General features: G+C 38.2%; 1 protein-coding gene across 1 annotated transcript; it reads left to right on the top strand.

Moving 5' to 3' along the window:
- The first annotated feature begins 6,694 nt into the window (after positions 1 to 6,694).
- THAP1 (THAP domain containing 1) lies at positions 6,695 to 19,609 on the top strand. Its single transcript, XM_058173213.1, has 3 exons — positions 6,695 to 8,253; positions 10,700 to 10,895; positions 19,066 to 19,609. Exons 1-3 carry the CDS (start codon positions 8,183 to 8,185, stop codon positions 19,459 to 19,461), a joined length of 663 nt encoding a protein of 220 aa, XP_058029196.1. The 5' UTR covers positions 6,695 to 8,182; the 3' UTR covers positions 19,462 to 19,609.
- The last annotated feature ends 3,305 nt before the right edge of the window (positions 19,610 to 22,914 follow it).

Here is a 22,914-nt window from a genome sequence, read left to right as displayed (position 1 = left end):
AGTGTCCTTAGGTCGTAAGATCACCTTTTGCAACCTTCTGACAACCAAAATCAATGGAGGAGCTGTTAAGATTCACTTAACAGCTGGGTTACTAGCTTAACAACTGTGGCAAGAAAGATCATAAAATAGGACAAAACTCAATTAGTGGTCTTATTTTGCAACAGATATATTGGGCTCAGTTGTGGTATTCACATCCTCAAAACTTGTTCCCTAAAAATGATGGAGAATCCTTAATCTTACAGGGAGAGGAAAGTCTAACATGCATCATAATAGATTTAATCAATTTATTTCACCGAGTATACTCTAAATCAGGGGTGAAATCCAGCAGGTTCTGACAGGTTCTGGAGAACTAGTAGCAGAAATTTTAAGCAGTTTGGAGAACTGGTAGAGGAAATTTTGAGTAATTTGGAGAATTGGCAAATGTCTGGCCCCAGAGTGGGTGAGAATGGAGATTTTGCAATATCCTTCCCCCAGGAGTGGGGGATTGGGGATGGGGATTTTGAAGTATCCTTCCCCTGATGTGGGAGGGAATGGAGGTTTTGCAGTATCCTTCTCCTGCCACACCCACCAAGCCATGCCCACTAAGCCACACCATGCCCACCAAGCCACGCCCACCAAACCGGTAGTAAAAAAATTTGAATTTCGCCACTGCTCTGAATGATCTACTCCACAGACTGTTGTGCACTTCATTCACAAAAGGGAATTTTGAAACATGTCAATAAAATTGCTTAGATGACTTTAAAACAATTACGAGATTATTTTGTCCAAGAAGTTGTAACAATAAACTTGAACAAAGGCACTCCTGATCATATGGCTATCTTTAAATATATGGTTATTGAGATAGAATGTTTACTACAAAAAAGTAAACCTTCAGAAATCTGCTTTCTTCCCACCTTCGAGTCAACAGGAAAACATCCCAGTTTAGAGAACTCTGCTCCACAATTTGCCTTTGCTATGCATTGACAACAAGTCTGCTCACTGTTGTAATTTGCACTTTTTTCAAATGAAGGAGTAGACTGTCCCACCTAACGTTTTCCACCAACAAGAAAACTTAACTATTATCGTAATTGCTCCTCTGAATAGAATAGTTCTTTATTGGCCAAGTGTGATTGGACACACGAGGAATTTGTCTTTGGTACATATGCTCTCAGTATACATAAAAGGAAAAAAAAGAGAAAAATACATTAATCAAGAATCACAAGATACAACACTTAGTGATAGTCATAGGTTACTAATAAGCAATCAAATCTTCCTATGAAACAAACAGAACAATATAAATCATAAAAATATAAGAAACATGGTTATAGTCATGAGTGGGAGGAGTAGGTAATCATAAGAATAACACAGTGATAGTCATAGGTTACTAATAAGCAATCAAATCATACTAGGAAACAAACAGAACAATATAAATCGTAAAAATACAATCAACGTGGTTATAGTCATAAGTGGGAGGAGATAGGTAATAGGAAAGATGAGAAGAATAATAGTAATATACAGTCTTAGTAAATAGTTTGACAGTGTTGTGGGAATTAATTGTTTAGTAGAGTGATGGCATTCAGGAAAAACTGTCCTTGTGTCTAGTTGTTCTAGTTGTTCTCTATAGCATCATTTTGAGGGTAGAAGTTGAAACAGTTTATGTCCAGGATATGAGGGGTCTGCAGATATTTTCTCAGCCTCTTTTTGACTCGTGCTGTATATACAGGTCCTCAACGGAATTGGTAGCAATTTTTCTGCAGTTCTGATTATACTTTGAAGTCTGTGTCTGTCTTGTTTGGTTGCAGAGTCAAACCAGACAGTTATAGAGGTGCAGATGACAGACTCAATAATTCCTCTGTAGAACTGAATCAGCAGCTCTTTGGGCAGTTTGAGCTTTCTGAGCTGGCGCAGAAAGAACATTCTTTGTGCTTTTTTGATGACGTTTTTGATGTTAGGTGTTCATTTTAAGTCTTGAAATATGATAGAACATAGAAACTTGAAGGTCTCTACTGTTGATACTGTGTTGTCTAGTATTGTAAAAGGTGATAGTATAGGAGGGTTTCTCCTAAAATCTACCACCATTTCTATGGTTTTGAGTGTGTTTAGTTCAAGATTGTTCCGGTTGTACCACAAGGCTAGTTGTTCAACCTCCTGTCTGTATACAGATTCATTGTCTCGAATGAGACCAATCACTGTTGTATCATCTGCAAACTTCAGTACTTTAACCGAGGGATCTTTTGAGATGCAGTCGTTGCTGTATATAGAGAGAAGTGGAGAGAGCACACAGCCCTGGGCAGCTTCTGTGCTAATTGTACAGCTTTCTGATGTGATTTTGCCTAGCTCTACCTGTTGCTTTCTGTCTGTTAGGAAGCTTATGATCCATTTACAAGTGTGGCCAGGTACAGTTAATTGATTTAGTTTAGTTAGAAGAATATCTGGAATGATGGTATTGAATGCTGAGCTGAAGTCTATAAAATGGGTGGTGAGGCAGATTTCTATATTCATTTTTATTGCTTACTTAATTTTGTCCTACTTTGCTAGACTTTTATTGCTAAGCAATAGTGATAGAATTAAAAAAATCCACCTTGATGTCCAATCCCCAGAAAAAAAGACTTGCAATGGAAGTGATAGGCACTCTTGTTATCTGAATTTCTGAAGATTTCTCCTGGCTGTCAAGAATGAAGGTCTTCTTACTGGTGGTGTCTTGGTCAGAAGATGAGATCTAAATAGCCATAGTTTTTTCTCCTTCCTATGAATAGTAGAGATGAATGAGGTTTTCCGAGTTTTATTTACCCTCAAAGAATTGAGGTTTTCTAGGTGTGATTCCCCATGTTCTTCTACCATCCAAGGAGAAATCTCTAAGTGCCTCATCTGTTTTATTTTTCCTGGAATAGGAACACAGCATACTCCAAAAAGAACTGTTTTGTAATCACATTGTGCAACCACTACACTCTACTGCTCCTTTACCTCATCTACCTAATGAAGAAAAGTTTGTAGGCAAAATTTTGCCTTCTTTATTATTGCATACTAATGGGAATATTAACTTCATGGTAAACCAGTGGCCAAGTTTCCATGAAATCAATATTCTCATTAGAAGAAACAATCTGTTCCAATGAAGTAACCAATTCCTCTACAAAAAATAGCTATAGAGGTGCAGCACCGTCTGGCTGGAAGGAAAAAGGATCCTGCTATGGACCAGTTGGATACCTGCAAATTGCTGATCTCATAAAGCTCTTCCGTATGTAACTAGAATGTCTACATGGCATGTCTTTTGCTGGCATAAGATGGAAAACCCTAGTTTGACATCAGAACCCTTAAGCTCATTTCAGCTGGTCTCAGAAGCACTTGATGAGAAGCTCTGTTGTGAGGATACAGCTTGACAAATGATAATGGGGTTACTTTGCAGTACAACAACCAGAACATGTAGAATAACCTGTTATTTCAGAAGAAACCCAATCCTAGTCAGCAGACATGCATTAAATCCCACATAAGTAGTGCTAATTTTTTGTCTAAATGAGACAAATCTCAGAAAAGAATTATGTCACTTATAAACTTTTTTTCTTTTACAAACTTAATCTCCTCCACACTACATCTCCAACCATGGTCTAGCATGGTCACTGAATGGAAACGATGGCTTCAGGTGAAGAATGAAAATTGGCACTAACATTCTTTATAAAGTACATGAGCCGCATATTATCTTGCTCCGCCCTGAAAATGTCCATGCAAAGCTGTATCTGCTAAGTGAAATTACACTATTTATATATTGTTGTTTTTCTAATTACATATCTGATAGCGTTATTCAAATCGGTTTTTAAGACAAGAAGGTATGAGGGAGACATATGTAGAGCTTGCTCAAGTATTGTGCTATAATTCCAAAGTGGAAAATGCAATAGAAGATGGATAAATATAAGATGGATTGGGCAAAATTTGTGATGGACAGATTTATTAAAGACTCTTAGGTTTTAAGATTTAACATTACATCCAGTTTGAAATACACTCTTTCTTGTTTGAAAGCACCCCAGAGGAAACTTTTTCGTCAGTGAGAAATAAAATGTGGAACCAATATGGGCCTTTATCTGATCAACACATTACTTTTATGTTCTTATCCATGCCTTAAATTTATAGGCAGGTGTGAATGCAATTAATATTGCACGGTGTTTCCTTTTTATATCTGAAATAGTCCATCCCTCAGTTCCAGATATAAACAGATGAAACAGATTTGGGGATAAATAGGGGTAGCTAATGATTGATAAGAGTTGTAGTGGTGAAAAAAAAAGGAGAATCGGCAATCTAAATATCCATCAATGTATAAATTGAAAGCAGATTTACAAATAATAAAGCATCCTTTTTTCTTTTCTGACTTCACAGGGACATCCTAAGTCTAGTTTCAATCTGTAACTTTCTATTTATACCAGTGGTCACCAACTGGTGGTCCGTGGACCACTGGTGGTCCGTGAGAAAATTTTGGTGGTCCGAAAGGTTGGTGACCCCTGGGCTATAAAATGACCCTACAGTCATGTGATCAATGGTGAAGACTGAGACTGTTAAAGCATGAGAATACAATGGTATAAATCAGGGGTCACCAACCTTTCGGACCTCAGGGACCATTAAATTCATAATTTTAAATCCCATGGACCACTAATATGATCTTCCTAATGATCTGCTGGGTGGGTGTGGCCAACTCAATGTCACTCACGTCGAGGGGTGCCTTGTCAGCCTCTACTTGCTACTCCTCGCTTGCCCGCCAGGCTCCTTAGGGCCCCAATGGGAAGCAGTTGTTGGAGCTAAGCATCCACCATGAGAAAGAGTTGCAAAACAGCTCAGTTCAAATTGGATCTGACTGAGGAGGCTCAGCAGAAGCACCTCACTGAGGACTATGAGCATAGGCTTTCCAAGCAGAGGGAAGACCTGTGGGAGTGCAAGGCCAGGTACCGGCACCTGGAGGCTCAGCGGGCTAAGATGATTAGCCAGTTCCAGTCCATGATGCAGTCCCACTGGAACAAGGCCCTCCAGCTCTTCACCACCAGCGGCTCTTCACCCCAGCCTTCAGCCAAAGCCCCACACCAGGAGACTGAAGCAGACCCCAAGTTGAAATTTCTGCCTGTCGTGTCCCACTTCTCCGCTGACAGCCGAGTCGGGGAAGTCCGTATCAGGCGTGCCTCTGCAGTTCTGCCAAAGTCCTAGCAAAGTTCTCAAGGCAGGCAGGAGACCAGGAAGTGACTTCAGCAAGGTAGACTTTGCCTGTCTCAGAGAATGCCAGAAAGCAGATCCTTTATATAGGCCATGGGGTGTGGCTCCATGACTCAGCACTTATCCAGGCCTGCCCCTCCCTTCCTTCTGCTGACGCTGCCTGTCAATTCTCCTGAAGCGAGGATCTCTCCAGGCTCCAGCTGTTGGTAATTGACATTCCTCAGGCTCACATGCTGTGGGGGAGGAGTCTAGTTGCTCCGTTTGCCTGGGCATGGAGCCAGGGCTGGGGGCTGGAGGCACTTCAGGTCCTTCGTCTTGTTCGGCCTGTCTGGGCATGGTGCCAGGGCTGGGGCCTGGAGGCATGCCAGGACATTCCTCAGCGTTCGGAAGGGGGTAAGAGGGGCCCAGCTGCGGGGAAAGCGAGCGAGACACAACAGCCCCCCTCCGACCCACACAAAAAGACCTTGAAGGGGGAGACTCTCTGCAGCAACACAAACATTCACTGCACATATCTGTCCCAGGGGCCGTAGTTTCAGGACCCTTGATTTAGTGCAATATAAAAAATGCAAATAATTTTTCTGAGGACCACCAAAATTTTCTCACGGATCACCAGTGGCCCACGGACCACCGGTTGGTGACCACTGTTATAGCCAACCCAAAAGTGAAAATTACTTGAAGTAATTTTTTACTGTGCCTGAATAAAAGTAATTTTGTTTTCTCTTCGGCCAACAAAGTCATTATAGCTTCATGCTGTGTAAAATGTTTGTCACTAACTCTGGAGGCAAGGACAGGTGATAACTGCAAAGAGAGGTGTCTGGCATTGCTGGGGGGCATATGTATTCCCCCATAGCCATTTCTTTCCCTGTCTTTGCTTCCCAAGTTCAATTTCATACCTGGCAGTCTCTCCTACCCATTGTGCAGTCTCCAGCCTTTCAGTACAGTGGGTAAGATAAGGTATATCTTATCTAGTAATGCTGGTACTAAAATATTCTGAAATGGCATGTACCTTTAGATACAATAGCCCCACTTTTCTTGACTATTTGACTGCAAATAGGGATATTAAACTGGGTGTTGGTTTATTTCCCATATTTATTTCAATTGCTCTTCCCCTGCCTTCTCTGTAGTACAAGATGTAATTTGCTCAATGTTTAATCATTTTGAATTTCTACCCTAAAGGATCTATTTGGTTGTACAATTATGGCAAAAACCGTGTCTCTCCTTCCTGGGGCTATTTCTGTTTGGTCTCTTCCCAGATGCTTCTTTATATTATTTTGACTTCGGAAATATAGGAGTACAAGCAAAAAGACCTTATTAGACAGATCACCTTATTTTTGCTGCTCTGCCTTTTGGATGGATGTTTTCTTTGCTATCCTGGGAATATGCTTGTGCAAATTTTCCTTATTCGGGGTGTGTGTATGGTTCTTATCCATTATTAACTTTTTGTGTTGCTGTCACAACTAAGCACCTTTTCTGGCTTAGAAATTTAAAGTCTAACTGGATGGAAAATATTGAAAAGAACTGATTGCCATAATTTGCTTTTATTCAATAATTTTAAAATATGCTTTTAAACAGATTTATTTACTTTGATAAAGTTTCTTACATCAATATGGGTAGTCTTCAACATATGACCACAATAGAATCCAACATTTCTGCCACAAGAGCAAAATGGATCAGTAACGAGGACAACACATTTTATGCGAATACATTTTTTCCCCCATTTTCTGAGTTAAGGATGGAGGACTCCTGTGAACCACAGGAATGTATCTTTTTAAATGCCTTTAACCAAATTGCCAGTTTTGCAACTCAGCCCTATCCTGTCATTCTTAATTTTACTACATCACTTGTTGAAAAAGTTATTTGGAAGAAACTTTGTCCGACTCCTAACTATGGTTAGGACTACACCCCTATTGTAACAACACAGGCCAAGAATCTGGAAATTGTCTAAACCCAAAGCCCTATTAAGCATCCTTGATAGCGGGAAGAGTAATCATCATAGCTCTAAACTGCAAGAGGCCTTTTACATCTCAACATTATTTTAAACTAGTGGTCCCCCAATCTTTTGGGCACCAGGGACCAGTTCCGTGGACAGGTTTTTCCACAGACCAGAGGGGGTATGAACCTGGGGAGCCCTGTTGAGGAGGGGGGGGGGAGGAAAAAGAGGGAGGGAGGTAAAGAGAGACTGGAGAAAGAAAGAGGCAGGCAGGGAGGGACAGAGAGAGTGGGGAGGAAAAGAAAGAGAGAAAGAAAAGAGGGAGGGAGAAAGAGGGAGGGAAAAAGAGAGAGAAATAGGCAGGCAGGGAGGGATAGACAGAGGGGGCAGGATGGAGGAAAAGAAAGAGAAAAAAAGAGATGGAGGGTAGAAAGAGAGAGCGCGACAGAGAAAGAATGAAAACCTGTCAAATATAATTTCTTGTTATTATTTAATGGTCGTCCATATTTATCATGTTAGATGATAACATTCTTCAACTTAATTCTTTTAGGAATAAACATCCTGCCTAACAAGTAAGGCTAAACTGCAGGACTAAGAGCACAATTGCTAGAAGCACGCCAGTTCTTTCCTTGACGAGGCGCGCATCACCGTTAGGATCGATCTAAAATAGCGCGCCTCTCTACGACTCCCGTCGCGCGCCCATCCAAGCCAAGCCAAGCCTTCGGACGGCCGCTCGTCTTATTTCCGAGCTCAGAAAGCCGGAGTCCGTGCGTCAAAAGATGAGTCGCTCCTTTCATTGGCTGTTCCGAAGGAGACGCGTCGCACCCCTAACATTGCGGGGCGTGACCAATAGCCAAGCCCGATGCGAAGATCTCGAGAGAGTTGATCTGAAGCTGGCACCGCCATGTTGAAATAGGGAGAGGCCACAGCCAGTTTATGTCGTTCTTCGGATTTTTTTTGTTTTTGAAAAGGAACGCGAAGACCTCAAGAAAGCATTTGGATCGACGCGTGTCTTAACTTGATTTGCTCCCTCCCAGAAATCCCGGTGGTGTTAAAGAGGCAGGCGGAGGGGACGGCAACAAGAGGATGGTGCAGTCATGCTCTGCCTACCGTTGCCGGAATCGATACGACAAAGAAAAGCCCATCTCTTTCCACAAGTGAGTAAGGGCGGGGGTAGGAAAACGGGAGCGGGGAGCGGTGGGGGGAGAGAAAGGAAAAAAAAAAAGCGGCTCTCTCGACCAGGCGGGAGAAGGCGATAGCATTCGCTTCGCGAACAGGAAGGCGGAGCCAAAGCGCCTGCGCGGCCGAAAGGGGGAGGGACTCTAAATAGTGCGCGGCCTCTCTGGAGGTCGGTGAGAAGGCGGGGCTAAGTGCGCTTACTGGGTCCTTTCGGTTTTTTTTTTCTCCTTTAAAAAGTAAGGCTCGAGACGTGCCTGACTGGTGGAATCGAACGCGCGCAAGCGCGCGCTTGTTCAACCGTCAATAACAGCAAAGCGCCGCTTCAACCTTTATGACAGGCTGGGAGGGAGTGGTTACCAATGATTGCTTAAAATAATCATGATTAAGGATCGGCAAAGCAGGATCGATAGGGATTTCCCCCCCCTCCTTTTGACCCTGGTATTGCACCCGAATGCTGGCTGATCTAATAAAGTCTCCCCACCACCACCACAAATAAAGCAAAGAAAGTTCTCGTTTTGTTGAAAGCAAGTGGACCTAGGGCTGATTTTGGATCTTTAGGTGTATGGGTAATCTCGACTTACAACAGCTCGCTTAGTGGCCATTCGAAGTTACAACAGCACAACAAAAGTGACTTGTGGCCATTTTTCACACTTACGACTGTGGCAGCATCCCCATGGTCCTGTGTTTTACATTTGGATGCTTGACAAAGGATTTATGACGGTTGCAGTGTCTTGGGATCATGTGAGCATCTTTTTGCAATCTTCTGACAAGTAAAGTTGATGGGGGAAAGAAACAATTGTGTTACTAATTTAACAACCTGCAGCGTTTCGCTTAACAAATGTGACAAGAGAAGTCCTAAAATGGGGCAAAACTCAACAAATTTCTCACTTAGCAACATAAATTTTGGGCTCAATTGTCGTACATTGTACAAGTAGTTCTTGATCTAAGACTATAATTGTGCCTAAAATTTGTGTTGCTGAACAAGGCAGTTGTTAAGTAAATTTTGCCCAATATTAGGACCTTTTTTGTTACGGTTGTTAAGTGAATCTGTGCAATTATTAACTTAGTAACACAAGGTTAAGTGTATCTGCCTTCCCCATTGACTTTTGCTTCTCAGAAGATTGCAAAAGGTGATCACATAACCCTGGGACCCTGCAACGGTCATAAATATATGTTAGTTGCCAAGTCTCTGAATTTTGATCATGTGACCAGGAGGAGGATGTAATAGTCATAAGGTGTGAAAAATGGCCATAAGTGACTTTTTCAATGCTTTTAATAACTTCAAACAGTCAGTAAACAAATGGTTGTAAGATAGCAGCCTTATGGCTGCTTTTGGGCTTTAGGTATACAGGTTGTCCTTGACTCACAACCACAACTGAGCCCAAAGTTTATGTTGCTAAGTGAGTCATTTGTTAAGTGAGTTTTGCCCCATTTTGCAACCTTTCTTGCTACCATTGTTAAGTAAACTATTGCAGTTGTTAAGCTAGTAACATGATTAGTTCCTCATTGAGCTTGCTTGTCAGAAATTCCCAAAAGCTGATCACATGATCCAGGTACAGCGAAACCGTCGTAAATGCAAGTCAGTGACCAAGCATCTGAATATTGATCATGTGATGAAGGGGATGCTGCAACAGTCATACGTGTGAAAAATGGTCATAAGTCACTTTTTCCAGTACGTTGTAACTTTGGTCACTAAATGAACAGTTTTAAGTTGAGCACTACCTATATAATTCAGTTCTGTTTGTTGAACAACTATCCTGTTTTTATAATCCCAGTATTCAGGATTATTCTCATAAAAATTTAAGAGCAGCTGAGTTGACCAGCACCAAAGAAGAGGTTATAAGTGTAACTGAAAGTTTACAAATAAAACATGCACGTTTGTGAATGTCCACAAGCTCATCTTGACTGAATATGTCCCTTGAGAACTTGAAAGTTTGCATGCTATCTGTAAATCTATAGCTGGGTTAATAAAAAATATTTTAATACTGATTTTGAGCTTTTTATATTTAACTTAAATGTTTTCTTTTCTTTGGACAGTAATAAATCTTTGTGGGTTTTTTATGCTCCTTAAAAATTTCTACAAACATGGATTAAAGTTCTACCACATATCATGAGTAGAGAGGAATCTGTAATTTGTTCACTAGAAATTGAATGTTGAGACGTCTGTACTGGAAGTCATCTTGCACATACTGATTTTTCTGTTTTTGGTTTCCAAAAACAGTGCTAATCTCTCCTGTTACTGGGAGAACAGAAAAATAGAGACCTAATTAAATCCAAAAGCTTCCTGCCATGTTTTAGGCAATTTCTTAAAAGCATATTAAGACTACAGCTAAGTGGAAATGTGAGTGCTTCCTCTTCCTCTCCCTCTCACTTCCAGTTTGGTAGTAATAATAAAAACATGTTTGATGTACATTTTATTTGTAGGTTTCCTCTCACAAGACCTGATCTCTGCAAGAAATGGGAAGCTGCTGTTAGAAGAAAAAATTTCAAACCAACAAAATATAGCAGCATTTGTTCTGAACACTTTACTCCAGATTGCTTCAAAAGAGAATGTAACAACAAACTATTAAAGGACAATGCTGTACCAACAATATTTTGCCACACAGAACCAAATGTGAAGGTAAGTGAAGTTTATGAATTATTTTTAAAGCTTCTGTAATTTAGAAAACACTGGGAGGCAATGCTGTTATTGCTAAGCAAAAGTTTTTTGAAGACAGGAGATTGATATATAGTGCCAGACAGAAGCATATTATATTCATCTATTGTTATAATAGAAAGATTAAAACTCTGTTTCTACTCATTTATCACCTTTACTTTTTTTTATTTTGGATTCTTCTAAAATAAAAACAAAAAATGGATTCATTGTTGCAATTCTGACAGCTTTTTGTATCACTTTTAGACATTTCATCATTCCTGCAAGAATACTTTTAAATTTGATTGATTTCTCATGGGTTGATGCAAGAACATGATCAGTGCTTCTGCATCAGACAATATCTCAAAATTTTTTGGACCATTGCAACAGAACTAAATATTCACTGTTTTGTACAACTGCACCTTACTCCATCTCATGTCATATTTATGGACAGAATATTGCTACTCTAACCATAATGTCCCACTTCATTTTCTTTTCTAAACAAGGATAAATGGGATGAATGATTTGCTTGGAACAATGGATATGTAGGACACAAGTTTTCCTATCAAATTGCCACTACAGGACTTGGTAGAAATTTAAAGTAAGGTACTGTTTTGACTACTCAGCAGCCCTTTCAGAACTAAAAACCTAAATAGGAGTCCTTGTATAACTTATTATTTCCATCCAAGAAATAGCTATATCAATACAAGTAAGTGATGCCCTTTTAAAACAACAAACTTACCTGCAACGTTCTATGTTAGAGATCAGCAACCTTTTCAGGCTTTTTTACAATTTTGCACTATATTTTGGATGCTAAAATACAATTTTAAACAACAAAACTCACATGATACCTGATGGAAGAATATATATCGATGTTATATAATTGGCTTATATTTTAAGTTTTTATTCATTTAAAAATCCTCATATTTTAATTTTGGAAGTTAGAGGTTATAATATAAAGGTATCATAGATATCCCTTGTTTTACCAGAGCATAAGATTTTCTTTTAACAGAATCTCTTTGTCTTTTCTTTATCCTCCTAAAAATGCATGAGTTAATTAGGTAAATAATCATCATCACTATCATTTTAGCTATTGTCTATCCACTGCAGGATGAAGACCTTTTCCGCATGTTTCCAACCATTATGGTCCTGAGCTTTCTTTTGCCAATTGGGCCCACAATAGTTGCTGATGTTGTTGATCCATCTTGTTTTAGGTCTCTTTCGTGGATGCTTTTTATCAAGTGGGATCCATTCTATGACTGCCTTGGTCCACCTGCTATCGGTTTTTGCTATGTCACCAGCCCATTTCCATTTCAGTTCTTTTACGTCTCTTGATGATATCATATACTTTTGTTTGTTCTCTAATCATTGTTCAGGTCTTTCTATTCACTAATGGGAGTTTGAACGGAGGGCGCTTGTGCTCGCATGTGAAGCTCTATTCGCACAAGCGTCCTCCGCTCAAGTCCCCACTGCTCGCACAAATGCAGCTTCGCACATGCACTTGCCCATCGCTTGCACAGCCCGGTTTTGAACAGACTGCATCTCAGTAGTGGGCTGAGGCTTGGGTGTTAGGGACCGCTGATTTATGACAACTTTCTGGTTTTTTATAAATATTAAGTCAATATCCTACATGAGACCAAGGTATTTTGCTGCAACCCTCTCTTTCTCTCTCTCTCTCTCTCTCTCTCTCTCTCTCTCTCTCTCTCTCTCTCACACACACACACACACACACACACATTTTATGCCATTAAAGAAATTATACAGTTTTGGATGTTCATTAATACTACCTTTTTAAATCTTTAATTTTTGATGTACCATCCATAAAACATAACTGCTAATCGGTGATTTTTTTCTTCCGGTTATTTAATTAATGATGCTTGGAATTCTGAAAGTTGTTGTTTAATAATTCTTGACACTAGATTGGACACTAACACAACTACCCTATACATGCTGATATGTGCAGTTTTGGGGAAAAGGCTGTGATAAACATTAATTAATCAATTGATTATATTAATTACTTATTTTTCTTCTGCCTAGTCAAATCCCTGCGGTTTTCTTCGCAAGTTTTTCAGAAGTGGTTTGCCACCCTCTCCTTTTATGGCTAAGCGAAAGTGTTTAGCCCAAGGTCACTCAGCTGGCTTTATGCCTAAGGCATGACTGGAACTCATGATCACTCTGTTTCTAGCCTGGTGCTTTAACCACTGCACCAAACTGGCTCTTTTAATGGTGATATAAAGTGCAATGAATATAATTATAATCCATTTTTACATGGTTAGGTTTGTAATTTATGCTGTAGCATCATTAATATGAAGGCTTCATATACATACAACAAAGGTCCTCAGTATTTCTGGTCTGCATATAAAATTGCCACTAGGGAATTTCTTATGAGTTAATGGAAAGATTGCCACTGGATAGGCTGTTCAATGCATGGTAATCAGCTCATTTTTTATCTAAAAGAACTATATTCCTGTATACATTTGTTGTGGATTTAGACTAGCTACGTCAACCTGGACTTAGGATAGCTAATAAACAGGGGTGGGCTTCAACATTTTTAGCAAGGGGTTCTCTGCCCGGTTGCTGGATGGGCATGGCCATGATGGGTGTGGCCTAGTTGGCCTTCACCATGGTGGGAGGGTGTTTTTATCCTCCCTGGGCTCTGGAGGCTTTCCTTGAGCCTCCGAGAGGGTGAAAATCACCACCCCAGGCTCTGGAGGCTGGAAACAGGCCTGTTTCCGGCCTTCCCAAACTTCCGGTAGGCCCATTTTTCATCCTCCCCAAACCTCCATGCACACCCTGCACTTACCTGCATCCAAAATGGGCCGCATGGGGACTCCTGGGAGGGGTGGGGCGGGGTGGGCGGGACCAGCCAGGAGTGAGATTTGGGGGGTTCTCCGAACTGCACAGAAACTTAGCTAGAGGTTCTCCTGAACCCCTGCGAACCCCCAGAAGCCCACCCCTGCTAGTACTGCTAATGGAGGATAGGATTTAACATGTATATTAAAATTAACTTCTGTAAGACAGCAAGCCTGGAGATGAGGTGAGAGCTCATCAGCCTCTATCACTATCAGGTAGACATTCATCTATTAAATGTTTCTAGGCTGTAGTTCCAATTCCTCTCCTATAACTATTAATTATAGTCAAATGACTTTTTTTTTTTGGCAGGGAAAAAAACCCCACCTTGCTATCTGAATCTTAACACTTAATGAAGTTATTTCAAAATAACTTTTCAATGCAACTGATAAGGGTGAAAAAAAAAGAAATAATCACTGACTCATGGATTAGTCATTAGTACGTCATTTACTGAAGCATTTAACTGAGATATAGAAACATTAATAATCTATAAATCTGTTTCCGTTCAAGTGTATTTATGGCAATTAGTATATATAAATACAAATAGCACATATAAGATTAATATCAATTATAATTTGAGATAAGATTTCACAAGTTTTCAAAGATTGTTGAAAAAATAGCAGTTAAACAAAATATATATAACACTGATACAGGAATTGAATAATATATGGATAACATATGCATCATTATTTTTCTTGAGAACCTTCCAAATTGGGGGAGATTAAATCTGTTCTCAAATATATATAAAAGTTGTAATATAATAAGACATTGTTGGAGAGAGATTGGCCAAACCAAAGGGAGAAGTCAAGTGGGGAATTAGTTTGGAATCATTATGTAGGCACAAGAGAGCAAGGACCAATCCCACTTGAAGGACTTTGAACCATGTCTAATCTGGCTCAGGTACAGACTGCCAGTCTGGGAAAAGTCCTGTGAAATAGGCATGAACAATAAAGTAGCTAATTGAACTCTTCATGTGTGGATCTGGTTGATTGTATCTGACAGACATGGGCAATGTTCTCTGTTGTACTTATAGAAGAACTTTTGTTGCAAGCTTTAATCCTAGGTAGGTATACTGTTTTAGACAATAGACTTTTGTTCCCTTTCAATGGCAATGTACTTTAAAATGGGAGAGGGAAAATGTTTTTTGTCTTTAATAGTGATGGAACAGTTTCAAAATTCTTAAGATATATAAGATAATTGCAGTATAAATTACGTACTTCAAACAACTGTAATGAACGATTGAGATCAAATTTTTATTATTACTCATTTATAAATTTATTTACCACCCATCTTGCAGCTTGAGGTGACTCTGAGCCTCTCACAATGTAATAAAACACAGAGTTATAAAAACATTTAACTATAAAATAACAGATTAAAACCACATAAAATTAAGAACAGACTAAAAGATCACAGATTTGGAATGGAGAAGTGGTGGTGCCTTCTTCTGCATTGCAGCCACCTGCACCCTACAGTTTCTCCTTCAGAGCTCCATGTCAACCAGTGCAGTCTGGTTTTAAGGCTCTTCTTGAATGCCAGAGAGGTTTCTTTCAATGTTAAAAGATTGCACAATACTGTTAAAAGACAGAATCTAATCTTATTTGAAAAATAAACTCATGAAGTAAAAAAAAAACTAATGTCCTAAAAGTAAATAATTTGATGAACTATGCATTTTATGGGTCATATAATATACTGGGTTGCTAGATTAAGAGAATATTTCCTTTCCAAGGCCATGTATTCCGAAAGATAAGCAGAAGGTGTATTTATTTGTTAGATTTATATTCTGTCTTTTATTTTATTCAGTGTTTATTATAGAATTCACATTACACAATCACTGCTACTCAAGCCAATTGTGTACTAGTGGGTTTCCTTAGTAAATCTCATCAGATATTAAGTCTCTTCTGAAAGATGGATTATGGCAGGGGCATCCACAACTATGGTCATTGACTTCAAAATGGGTAAGTGAATTTTGAAGCCAGTGTCTGTAGCTGCAGATATTCTTGACCTGGTAGAGATTTCAACTGGAATTCTAGAATGATTAAATGTTCATATTCCTTCAAAAAAAATATCTTACAGGTAAGTCACAGTCTTACAGTAAGATGAATGAGTATGTTTACAAAAATATAACTGTATAATAAGTTATTCAATTACCCCAAACTGCTTCACTGAAATAGATTACATTCTGGTTTCAGATGTTCTACTGGAATCTATAACAGAGACCTCTAGGCTGGATTAATTGTAATTTTTGCTCCTGTTATGAGATATGTTGTTTATAGCAAAGGAAAAATCTAGGTGGAACTGAAAATTTAATCTTATTTTCCTGCCCAGTGAGAATTACTGAGGAAAAAATCCCTAAAGATTTTGTAATTATTTAGAGAATAATCTTGAAGAATCTGTGATTCTTCCAACATATGTTGGAAAACATTAAAAGCAGTTGTAGGAACATAACTAGAACATCTAATAGCTTAGTAGAAAAGAAGGATAGAATAAATGAATAAAAGGCATCACCTAAATCTAATAGAATCAGTTAAAGCTTTAGAACCATGGCAATTCATTTCTGTTGTAATAGAATTAGTTCAGATGAAACGAAGATACTATGAATAAAACAAATTACTGCCTGTATTTCTATCTGAAGATCATGTGATCTTCATAAATCTAAATTTCCTTTCCAGTCTCATCCACTGGCCTATTATTTCTTCCTTATACAGATAGTATTGCTATCCTATCTATTTAAAGTTATCCTTTTCAGTTGTTTAGGAGCTCTGATGACCTCTGGCTTTAGGGAATGTATAGAATGTAATTATTCTAAGACAAAGCTCCTAGATTTCATCAAAAAGCACTTCATTTTTTCTCATAATTGGAAAATTAATAATAGATCTATTGAATGTTAATTTCTATATAAAGCACATTAAATATTTACTTCCAACTATACTTCTTTGAACGACAACATAAGTGGATAAGAAGCTTCCAGTGTGATTATCAGACTTTCAAGTTATCAGGGCAATAATTATATACCCACAGCAATTAAACCAATTACTAAGATCTTAAATCTGCTGCTATATGGCACTCAGCTCTGGGTATATAGGGACATCTAGCTTCAAAGCTATTTAAATCCAAATTTCTGAGAACTATTCTCTGTGTTTCTTAGTCTCCTGTAACTGTCATTCTTTGACTGGAAATTAGCAATCTTTCCAAGTTTGTTTGAGACTTTATTGATCTTTATTGAGACCCGTACGCTCTCACAGAGAGGGACTCCTTAGGGTGCCGTCCGCCAGGCAGTGCCGACTGGCGACACCCAGAGGAAGGGCTTTCTCTGCGGGGGCTCCCACCCTCTGGAATGAGCTTCCCCCAGGGCTTCGTCAACTTCCTGACCTCCAAACCTTCCGCCGTGAGCTTAAAACACATCTATTTATTTGCGCAGGGCTAGCCTAGGGTTTTAGTTTTTAAATTTAGTTTTTAATGGGGTTTTATATTATTTCATTCTAGTGATATTTTTAATTCGGCCTAATTAATAAGTTTTTTAATTGTTGTTTTTACCTGTATTATTTGCATGTTTTTATCTGGCTGTGAACTGCCCTGAGTCCTTCGGGAGATAGGGCGGTATAAAAATTCGAATAAATAAATAAATAAATAAATAATCTCACATTTGGGTCAATACTTAGTCCAGCATTAATTCTTAAAATAGTAGGATTGCTTTCTTGAAAAAAACAAATTGATTCCGATTTAGTTTATTTTAGGCTTCCCTCTTCCCATAATGTTATGCTTTTTGGGTCCAGTATAGGTAGTCCTCAATTTACGACCAAAATTAACCCCAAAATTTATGTTCCTAAGCAAGGCACTTAAGTGAATTTTGCCCCATTTTACAATCTTTCTTGCCACAGTTGTTAAGTGAATCACTGCAGTTGTTAAGTTAGTAACACAGTTGTTAAATTAATCTGGCTTCCCCATTGATTTTGCTTGTCAGAAGGTCATAAAAGGTGATCATGTGAATCTGGAACTGTCATAAATAGGAGTCAGTTGCCAAGCATCTGAATTTTGATCAGGTGACCATGAGGATGCTGCAATGGTTGTAAGTGTGGAAAACAACCCTAAGCAACTTTTTTTAGTGCCATTGTAATTTCAAATGGTCACTAAATGAACTGTTATAAGTTGAAGACTTCCTGTACATAGTAGAATTGAAGTGATGGACTTAGGCATCCAAAAATATGGATTAAGTATTTCACATCATTGCAACTGTGAACATGTGGGTGCTTCTTTTGTTATCCCAAGATAATTTTATAATTTTAATTTTATAATTATAATCCTTCATGCTGTGTAAAATAGCATTTATACAGGTATAAGCTAATGATCTGTCTTCAGTGATAACAAATTATTCTGTACTAGGATTGTGTTTCTGGATTCTCAGATACCAAAGACGAGTCTGTAGCACATATGTTACTAAATTTCCCCTTTTTACACAACTGGCATCTTGAACTTGTATCAGTTTAATTCAGTGTCCATTCAGTATTTTCAAGGTGAGCTCAGGTATGATAAGATTCCGGTGAGAGCGGACTTCTCTATTCTGTTCATTTGCGAAGCCTTTAACTGACTAAATATATTGTTTCCCTGAAGGTTGTGCTACCTCTGTTTGAAGCTTGTTTTAATGCAGTGGTAGTCAACCTGGTCCCTACTGCCCACTAGTGGGCGTTCCAGCTTTCATGATGGGCGGTAGGGATTTTCTCCAATACTGAAGCACTTTCCTTTTTTTAAATTTAATTGACTTTTAAAAAATTTTTCATAATATTATTTAAAAACATTTTCATTAGGTTTTCATAAAATTCCCCATGACAATTTAAATTTCTGAAAATATACTATTTGTAACGCCCGCACAAAAGTTTAGTTCACATTATGTAAGTGAAACTAAATGGCACTATAGTGCGACCGCAAACAAAAGAGCCTCGTCCCAGAATAGCTCGCACATCTCCCCCCACACCACCCAGCTGTAACAGACAAGCAGAGCTGGTAGCCGGCACCCCCCCAATCCACGATGCGCGAGAGGCATGCGCAGATGACGATACACTTTATAAATCACCATTACTGTGGAACCGGTGGGCAGTTAGAAAATTTTACTACTAACAGAGATACAAAAGTGGGCGGTAGGTATAAAAAGGTTGACTATCCCTGTTTTAATGCAAATAAAATAATGAAATTATTATTTTCCCCAAGCATGAAGTTTTGAAGAAGAAAAGCGATCTTGCTTGTCACCTGAGATGTATTATGTTACCTTTTAATGAAACAGATGTAAAATATATCTTCTTGTTTTGCTTTTTAGTCTGAAGGCACGCAAGAACCACCTGAAGTACCAACGCCCCCTTCTCCTTCACCTCCACCACCTCCGCAAACGTACCCAAGATTGGTAGATCCAAGCATTGGATTATTGATGCCACCACTTCACACTCCCAATAATATTGCTGTATTTTGTGATCACAACTATACCGTAGAGGATACTGTGCATCAGAGAAAAAGAATTCAGCAACTGGAAGAGCAGGTGGATAAACTGAGGAAGAAACTTAAGACTGCCCAGCAGCGATGTAGGCGTCAGGAAAAACAGATTGAAAAACTACGAGAGCTTGTTCAGTTTCAGAAGGAGAAAGACGTGCTGTCAGGCAAAGGTGGTTATGTGATTTTGCCTAATGACTATTTTGAAATTGTAGAAGTCCCTGCCTAGAAGGCTAGCATTGTCATTTGTGGGACACTGCCAAAGTTAGCCTCATCAGATTAATCCTCCTGTTCAGTTTAAAAAAAGCAAGACTTTTTAGTTCTGTATATTAAATACTTCAGCCCTTCAAATCAATAAAAGTTGCTATATAATCATTTGTTGGTGTTGCCTAGTGCTGATCTTTGTATTGATCCATTGCTCAAAACTGGAGCTGGTGATGGTTAAATGTAGAGAATGATTGACAATAACATACTGTGCTCATATGTTGCTTGATGTGATGGAATTTGACTCAGAAAGAAATACTGAGCTGTAATAAAAAAGATAAATCCTGGAAAAGCAAAAAAAGCATCAGAAAAAAATTCAAAGCCCCTCCACCTTGATTGTGTTAGGGATAAGTTGAACGGGAAATATACTTTGTCAGGCTTTCAAGGTTATGTATCAATAGTTTAACAGCATTCAAGTGCATTCCAAGACTCTAGTGACTCCTTTTTCTGACTCTACCTATCTCAAAGAGCTGATATTAGTCTTGGCATTGTCCTCCCCTTTCGCTCAGGAAATTCACATTTCAGCAAACTCAGAAATCTATGTTCAATGAATGAATGAACCTATGTTCAAATCTATGGTCTATGAAATATTTCTATAGCATTCATAAGGCGTGGTATGATACAGCGTGGTGGCTGTTACCTGGTGAGTCACTAAAACCTTAGTTCAAATTCTGTCTCCCTTGAGTAATTTAGGCCAGTTGTGTTTCCTCAGCCTCTGAAAAAATATTTATGTGGCTTTTCTGCTCCACTGTGTGAGATTGCAAAAGATGGCTAAGCTAGGTCATCGTTACATTGTTCAACTGTACTTTAAAAATCAAAGAAAAAAAGGCAATGTTAGAGACACATACATAGAAATTCTAACCAGCTCTAAGATAGTAGGGAAAGAGGAGGTCTCGGACTCCCAGATTGAGAAACTTACTACAAGGCAACAACACTAATTTGGATCAAAGACTGGATGGAATTAAGGATTAAAAGAATTTTAACATTAGAGGGGCATAATCTACAGCTAGGGTGGCATGCCTTTTTATGGGAAGGAAAAAATAGACAACACAGTTACTTCCAGAGATACTTAATTAGAGATGCACTATTACAAAAATGGCAAGGGATAAAAAAGAATCATTACGTTAAAATTCCAGAATGGTTATTCACAATGGAGGCACTAATTTATCTTAATGTACTGGACATTGATAAAATTAAAGGATATAAAGATTTACTAAACAGTCAAGGAGAATTGAAAACAAGGCAAGAATTAAAAGAACGGTACAGACATTGATTGGTGGCCTTACATGCAAATACAATCTAGATATAATATAGATTTAATACAATATGGATTTTAAAAAGAAATACACAAATTAGATGAAATCCTTCAAGGCACAGAAGATAAATTGATTAAAAAAATTATAATTATTTATTAAGACATAAAATGGAAGAGGAGGTAGTAAAAGAAAACATGACAATTTGATTAGAAAAGTTTTGGAATGTGCAGAAATGGACAAACTTACAGAGGAAATACAAGAAAAAGGAAACAGAATATTATATAGTATGGGAGAAATGGTATGAATGGTTAGAGAAGAGAGAGAAAAGGTAAGGAAAGAGGAAATGAGGAAGATATAGGAGTGGAAATGCAATAACAAATAAGAGAAAACAGAAAAGATGCAGATTGTAGAAATGAAATTGTGTACACTGTTATTTATATGCATATATGTAAATAAATCAATATTAGGATTATATGTATAAAGGATAAATTGAAATAAGGGAGAAAAAAATAGATAAGCAAGAAATGTCTACCGAAACAAAATTGTTGAAAAGAAAAAATTGGAAAAGATTATTTTTTGTTTTTTAAGAAAATAACAAAACTGTTTAATAAAAAATATTTTTAAAAAAATATTTCTAACCAGCTCTTAGAATAGTGCCCAGACAGTAAAAGGGCTCCAGTTTAGGTGCTAGACTATTAGAATCCAATGAAACTTCAATTTAATGAACTTCAGTACAACAGGGTTCACATGCAATCAATCACGGACTGGTGATTTATGCCAATTGCATAAATTCAGATCATTTGCCTGATAACTTAATCATGTAAATGATATAAATCAGTTTGCCCCAATGATATACTTTCATGTTGGATAGACTTTATGAATAATGAGCACGTGCCCCACAATTAGATTGTTAAAGTGAGGTTGTACGGTGCTTTTCTTAGTACCTTGTGCTGTTGTGTCTGCAACCGCTGAAGCTTTCAATTATCTGTGGCAGCCCATGTAATACAATTTTGAAAGGTTATAAATAGATGAATTGCAATTGTTCAGATCCACTGTATCCTAAAGCTGGTGAAAGGTATATCCAGCCACTGCTAGTTTGAGCTAGAGATCACATAGAACAGCAGTCTATATCAAGAGAACGATCAACGATCCTTCAAATTTATATTCAGTTTCATCCTGTTCATCTTCAATTTCATGCTCATGGTGAGGCAGAATCAAAATAAGCATCAGAATCACAAGATCTAGATCAGATGAATAAAACAGTTTCACTGCCTGCGTTCAACATGATGATGATGACTGATGGTGTGCAACCTTCTCTGACTACCTTATATAGGTTTCCAGTTGCAACCTAAAGTCTTGGGTTCCAGTTGCAACCCAAGACCCAAAAGTCTTACAAAACCCAATGTGACTTGGTACACAGATAATTGCAGTGCTGCCTTCACCTACCTGAATTAACCTATCTACTACACTTTTTCTGGGAAAACCTTCCAGTGAAATCCAGTTTTACAAGCTTAAGGAAATGGAGGCCAGGAGGCACTGATTCTCAATTGTTGCTCCAGCCTTATGAAATAGACTTCTTGTGGCATTAAGACTTGCATCATCTCTCAATACTCTGGGAGTAGTTTAAGATGGAACTCTTCGATAGAATACTTGTTAGATGCTGCTAGCTTTAATTTCAATGTAATGGTTGCAATTCACTTTTGTCTTGTATTTTGATTGCTATTTATTTTTTCCTATATTATTATTATTATTATTATTATTATTATTATTATTATTATTATTATTATTATTATTATTATTATTATTATTATTTATTAAATTTTTATACCGCCCTTCTCCCGAAGGACTCAGGGCGGTGTACAGCCGGAGATAAAATACAAAATATGTACAATTAAAACAAATTAAAACATAGCAAAATTACAAAAACGGCTAATAATTAAAATTAAATTTAAAATATTTAAGAATATTAATAAAACCCCAATTTAAAATCAAACTATTATGCCAGTCCCACTTGAGTAAATAAGTATGTTTTTAGCTCACGACGGAAGGTCCGAAGATCAGGCACTTGACGTAGGCCAGGGGGGAGTTTACGTCAATTGCCTGATCTTCGGACCTTTCGGCGTGAGCTGAAAACGCACCTATTTATTCAAGCAGGACTGGAT

The sequence above is a fragment of the Ahaetulla prasina genome, chromosome 2 (assembly GCF_028640845.1).
Source record: "Ahaetulla prasina isolate Xishuangbanna chromosome 2, ASM2864084v1, whole genome shotgun sequence".
Taxonomy (NCBI): domain Eukaryota; kingdom Metazoa; phylum Chordata; class Lepidosauria; order Squamata; family Colubridae; genus Ahaetulla; species Ahaetulla prasina.
Note: the sequence above shows the minus strand (reverse complement) of the source record. Positions and strands in the feature narration are given on the sequence as shown.

What these genes read in the sequence shown, in the direction of transcription:
- THAP1 (XM_058173213.1), top strand. Translation starts at nt 8,183, where the DNA reads ATGGTGCAGTCATGCTCTGCCTACCGTTGCCGGAATCGATACGACAAA. An exon ending in AAGCCCATCTCTTTCCACAA is followed by an intron (nt 8,254 to 10,699) that starts GTGAGTAAGGGC and finishes TTTTATTTGTAG; the next exon opens with GTTTCCTCTCACAAGACCTG. An exon ending in ACACAGAACCAAATGTGAAG is followed by an intron (nt 10,896 to 19,065) that starts GTAAGTGAAGTT and finishes TTTGCTTTTTAG; the next exon opens with TCTGAAGGCACGCAAGAACC.